The sequence below is a fragment of the Perissodus microlepis genome, chromosome 6 (genome assembly GCF_051167445.1).
Source record: "Perissodus microlepis isolate ML-2025 ecotype Zambia chromosome 6, ASM5116744v1, whole genome shotgun sequence".
Lineage (NCBI taxonomy): Eukaryota > Metazoa > Chordata > Actinopteri > Cichliformes > Cichlidae > Perissodus > Perissodus microlepis.
In genome coordinates, this window is record NC_140466.1 from 32,103,160 (window position 1) to 32,109,159 (window position 6,000).

At 39.5% G+C, this 6,000-nt stretch overlaps 1 protein-coding gene across 3 annotated transcripts in view; it reads right to left on the reverse strand.

Annotated features, from left to right (window-relative positions):
- The window catches only part of tab1 (TGF-beta activated kinase 1/MAP3K7 binding protein 1), a 29,368-nt gene extending 24,414 nt beyond the window's left edge, over window positions 1-4,954 (reverse strand). For 2 of the 3 annotated variants that reach the window (XM_084932032.1, XM_084932031.1), the window contains exons 1-3: window positions 4,834-4,954; window positions 2,200-2,333; window positions 1,441-1,594 (exon numbers count right to left, since the gene is read on the reverse strand). In XM_084932032.1, the coding sequence (XP_084788158.1) occupies window positions 1,441-1,594; window positions 2,200-2,333; window positions 4,834-4,866 (321 nt within the window). In that variant the 5' untranslated portion in view covers window positions 4,867-4,954. The remainder of the gene's footprint in view (window positions 1-1,440; window positions 1,595-2,199; window positions 2,334-4,833) is intronic. The other variant, XM_084932033.1, reaches the window with a different exon arrangement.
- Between the last annotated feature and the right edge of the window lie 1,046 nt (window positions 4,955-6,000).

Genomic DNA, 6,000 nt, shown 5'->3' on the forward strand with positions numbered 1-6,000 from the left:
GCCTCAAGGAACCGCGCTGATTATTTTAATAAACGATACGGCTGGCGTTTCTCCAGATTAGCTTATTAATGACATGTTTCAGAAAAGTTTTATACAGCATGTCTGAGTATATTTTTTTTCCCATATGAAAATAAAGCCTTGTTTATAATGTATTAGTATTATTTATATACTAAAAGGTAATAACTTCAATGTAGCTTTATTTTAAACATATCTGAGGGTAGTTTGAATATTTAACCCTCACATAGCAACCACGGTGGGCCAGTGCGTTTCTATGATTTTGTATAAAACACCCTGTATTTTAACATTTTTGAATAATATCAACACTTAGCAAAGGATCAGTACTAAAAATAAAAACGTGAAGATGAAATATTTTGTGATCTTTCACAGTTTTACCCCTGAGGCACCTCAAACACTGCGGTCAGTGTTTCTTCTAAAGGCTCTCAGATCACCGATTACCTTGTAATACCAGGTGTGGAGCGTCCACAACTATTTACTCTGGAGGAGGCTGCTTGTGAAAGGAAAGCGATACAAGTCGCTGAGTCTGTGAACCTCACTTCTTCCTGAACACAGCAATACTGAACTGAGTTGTTGAGGATTTCCAGAACCTTTCCGTAAGTGTGTGCTGCTGTTTTTGGCACTGTTAGCTGCTGTTAGCCTGTGTTACTGAAACCTCCTTCAAAGTGGAAGTAACAAGGCTGGACTTGGACTTTTAGTGAATAAACTCCCATACAACCTGAGAATGTAATCAAAGTGTTTAGCAGAGGGAAAGCGTGCTTTTTTAGGACACTCTAGCCTAATGTTTTCTGGCATAACGTTAGCTTATAATTAGCTACTGCCGTCACAGCTGGCTCTTGTCTGCTGTCGGGAGACATGAGGGGTCACATGTCTGATCTGCTGAAAATCAGCAACTACAACAATACTAGGAATAAATAAGCACGTTCATAAACATTTTTGCGTGTAAGATCCCTGTATTCAGTTCAGGACATGGGGCTTCAAGTGAGCATGGAGCTGGAGGAGGCAGATGAAGAAGAGGAGGATGACAAAGAGATGATGAAATGTACAAAAATAAAAATAAAAATGACCCAAATTCTGTCATCGTCAATAAAATGATCAGTGTGGCTGCTCTACCAGCTCTACTTTGATCCACCTGCCACCAACACAAGGTTAGTCATTGTGCATGGTTTTGATGACTCGCTGTGAAAAAATTCCTGATCTTAAGCTGCATGTTCCAACTGAAAGCCTCAGAATGATTCTTTCATGGATCGCTCATATATTTGGTTATTAAACGCAGTAAGAGCTTGGAACCAGAAGCAAAAGAGGGTTAAAGATTCATTTTGTGTGTGCAGTGTTTTGTCACAGGCTCTGCCTTAACAGACTGCAAAAGTAAGAAAATGTTTCTAGTTTCTTTCCTCAACAGTTACAGCAGTTAACTTAACAGACCTGTGTGAGGATCCTGCGGACGTCGTTGTCTGTGTGACCGGAGTTTAGCTGCCCCAGGAGCAGTTCCGCTGTCAGACACTGGGAAGCAAAGTTGGCCACTCTGCTACCATCGTAACCATTAAAAACCCCGTACAGGAAACAGCCATCGTCACCTCTGTGGGAAAAAAAGAAAAGCTCAACAAACATGGCACCTATGTTTGAAAAAACGATGAATGACTCACAGAGCCGTGCTATCTTTTCACGTTCTCGCTGTGTTTGTTGCAGTAACAACTGTAGATGTAAGAACACTTGTATAAAAATGATTCATTTACAAATAATTAGACGAGCAAAGTCTACAACGATGAAACACATTTCTCTGGCAGAGCTTGAGCCTCTATAAAAAGGGACAAATACCAACTACCTATTTCTTTACCGCTTCAGTGACTCAGACATTACCAGTGCACATTTAAAGCTACATGTTTATGTGCTCTGCCCAGGCATTGCTGTGTTTTCCTGCTAAGTCCAAGATCTTTGTTTTTCTGTGAGATTTTACTGGTAAGAAACACTGCTACCGAAAAGTTTGATCATAAATCTCAGTACAGTTTTAAGTGAATGAGTCAGCAAGTTTCCTTACAACATTAGCAAGGACTGGCCCAAGTAAACAAACTCAAAGTGGATGCATTATGCATGTTAATTCTTGCACTTTACTAAAGCAGCTCTGAACAAGTCACAGTTCAAAACGATGACCCTTATTTGTCTCACACTGGACGAATCGTGTACCTGAACCTGAGGTGTCCATCCTCGTTGGGGTGGCTCTGAGTTCCTTTGCCATCAGGGCCGTACACACAGTTGGGTGCTGTTCCGACCCCACACATCTGACACAGAGGCAGGTCATCTGTCCAGCTTTGATGCTGCTAAAAAAAAAGAAAAAAAGAAAACTCAAACAAATACTTGGCCTACGTGCTAAACTCATGTTTGAAAGCAGTATTTGTTTAAAATAAAAGATTTAAACCGACACAGAAATTAATTAAACGGTCGTCACAGATATTTTCCCTACACCTTTATCCTATAAAGTTGCCATAATGAAGACACCCCAGCATCAAACCAGCTTTGATAAGATGAGGTTTCATTGACATTTGAATTTATTAAATGGTCCAACAGGAAATTACAAACAATTCTGTCAGATGCAGCAACACACTCAGCACCGATGGTGCTTTTGTTTGTACTGTAGCCTCCCTGAGCCAGAAAAATAGGTCATTCATCATTAGGTGCTCCTATTATACTATACGATACGATTTATTTTGCATTATGGTGCAAATTACTTTTAAGCACATTTCACTGTTAACATTGTAGATGACGTTCCTGGTGTCAGTCACTATAAACACATTCAGTATACTTGTAATGGAAAGTGTCGTACACAGTCGTGGTGAAAACAAAGCACATCCTCTTTCAATTCTAAAGTTTTATTATTATAAAGTTAAGTTTTTATTATTTACACAAATTAAGCCAAAATGGAGAAACTGTGTGTGAATAAACTAAGCACACCGTTACTTACACTGCTTCCAAGTGAACACCTCTATAACATCAGACATTTTGGATGTTGAGATGTGTGTTACACGCATAAGGAAAGACGCTAGCGATGATCTTAGAGAAGTAAGTGCTGTCTCAATCAGTCTGGGGATGGTTGGAAAGGTTAGAAGTTCTTTTCTAAACAATTTGAAACTGGGTACAATATTATATTATACTGTGGTATAATATGCCATTTAACGCCCGTGATACATGCAACTTTAGGACTGAAAGAGGGTGTGTTTACTTTTCACTGTGACTGTGAACGACACTTTCTATTACAGATAAGCCAATGTCTTTATAGTGATATCGATACAGCAGATTATAATCTACATGGGCAGGTTAATACTCTGAGGTTTTGCCACAGTGCACAGTGACACGTTTGGACAAAACCAAACACACCATATCAGCACAAATGCAACTCAAGAGGACAATGATCCAAGTAACAAGTCTACGGGAGAATGGTGGAAAAGGTGTGGGGGCTGTGGCTCAGTTGGTTTAGTGCAGGGGTGGGCAACTCCAGGCATCAAGGCCGGTGTCTTGCAGGTTTTAGATCTCACCCTGGGTCAACACACCTGAATCAAATGACCAGTTCATTACCAGGCCTGTGGAGAACTTCAAGACATGCTGAGGACATAATTTAGCCATTTAAATCAGCTGTGTTGGATCAAGGACACATCTAAAACCTGCAGCACACCGGCCCTTGAGGCCTGGAGTTGCCCACCCCTGCTTTAGTGGGCCGCCTGCCAATAGGAAGGTTGGTGGATCAATCCTCGACTTCGATGAGTGTGTGTTAACACTTAGGTGTAGACAAAAGAACTTTATAAATGTGTGTGTGTGTGTGAGAGAAAGAGAGATGGAGTGGCTGACACTTATAACAGAAGCACTTTCAGTGCTCAAATACAGCAGAAATGCGCTAAGAGCCAGTCCATTTATTTGTTGCAATAGTCCAGTCTTCAACCTGACTGAAATGCTGTGGTGGGGGATGTGCATAAAGAGATACTAATAAACCGAACAATGAAGTCAAACAAAGAAAAATCGGCCAAAGTTCATCACAATGATGTGAGGTAGTGATAAAGTCGTACACAAAACTTCAACAACTGCTGCTTAAGGTGGTTCAACAAGCTGAATCGTGGTCGCTTTCAGACTGCTCCTACATTTGAACTTATTTAACAAGAACTAATAACAGTGTGTCTCATGTGTTGTTGTTCATCTGAGGTTGTATTTACCTGCTCAGAAGGATAAACGGTGTACTTCCGTTTTACCACACCTGTATCTGCCTTACCTTGCCTAGCCTAAAGTTTTAATGTGAATCATTGACGCCCAGGAGAGACCGATAGCATCTCCGCGTAGGGCAAATGGGAAGCAGTCTATGTAAAATTAAAAGTGTCATAAGATATCTACATACTCACAAAACGACTGAGAAAAGTTAGTCGCTCGGAAAAAGTCGTTTGTGTTGTTCACAATATGGCTAATTACCAGTTTGTGACTCTCAAGTTTAGCTAATTCACACAGGTTATATGGACCATATCTCAGGCACTGCAACTGCAACAGCAGCATCGGTCGTGTTATTGTCTCCTCCTGCTTCAAGTGATAGCGTTTCTCGGTGCTGAATACAGACGCTAATAAATCGTATTAGTCCAATTTTTTTTTTTCAATTAAGGTGCCTAGCTAACTGTTAGCCAAACACTCCATGAGCTCAACTAAATTAGCTACACAGGAAGCATTGGACCAAACAACCAGCGATGAACACCGAGAAAAAGACTGTAAGACGCCAGTCTTCAAAAGCAGAGGAACTTTGCACATATTGAGTTACTGAGAGTAACAAACAGCAGGCTTTTCACTTACGCTCTGCATCAAATTCCTACGCTGGGCCGCCATGTTGAACGGAACTCGTTACGTTCACGATTCAGCACAGAGGTAGAAAATCTCAGCTTCAAAGTCTGAAGTTGGAAGGCAAGCTATGCGAGAGTGAAATTGAACTAAAAATATATATCTAAACCGACAGCTAAATTCACCATTACCAGGTAGTATACGGATATAAAACGTATTCACATATTAAAATTATTGTTATCGCGTTTTAACAACAGGAACTGCATACACGTCTTGCTTTCTTATACCCGTCTTTCCTAATTCTTCCACATGCAAGTCTGTGAGCCATGATCCAAATTCAGGGGCTGCGTCCTTTGAAGGATATCGGAGACGGTAAGATTTACACTTGTATGCTAAATTGCTTCAGCAATTCTGATGGTATTTGAAGGCAGCATATAACGTCAAGCTCGTTTGTTTGTTTGTTTGTTTGGGCTTTTTTTTTTTTTTTTTTTTTTTTTTTTAAATCTCTTTCTAAGCGTGTTTTGTATTTCCATAATACATTTTTGATTTGCCTCATTTATAAAGTGGAAAAGATAAGTAAATAATAATAAACTGAAAAAAAACTGTTTAAATAAATAATAAAACGACAAAAAGAAAGGAAGAAAAACTCCCGACTTCTGCTTTGTTGCTGAACCGGATTTCTTTGACAACACCGCCACCATGTGTTTACCATAAACTACCTCTTCTACACTTTTTGCTTTACACTTTTTATGTTTATTGTGATTGTAATTTCTTAAACTACCATACTAAACTTCTATATATTCAAACGCCCTTCCAAAAAGTAGCACACATTCTTAATTTAGTATTTTGTGCTTAGACTATCTATTTTTCTATATTATAAAATTAGCCACACATGCGCTTAGCAGCTTTACTCTTCTCGAATAAACTATTTTAAAAGTACGTTAACAGTGTGAACTAAAACAAAAGAAAGAGCAAGTTTAAAAAAAAAAAGCTGAATAACTGCACTAAATTAAAAGCTGTCTTGCAGTTGAACTCGCGGGTAAAACTCCTGCCAGCAGGGGGAGCTGTGTCTTATAAATAGTGGACTAACCAGCCTGCTTGTGACCATTTACAGCTTTGAAAAATAAATGGATAAACGTTTCCTGCATAAGTAAGCTCACCCCAGGTGAAAAGTTGATGTTT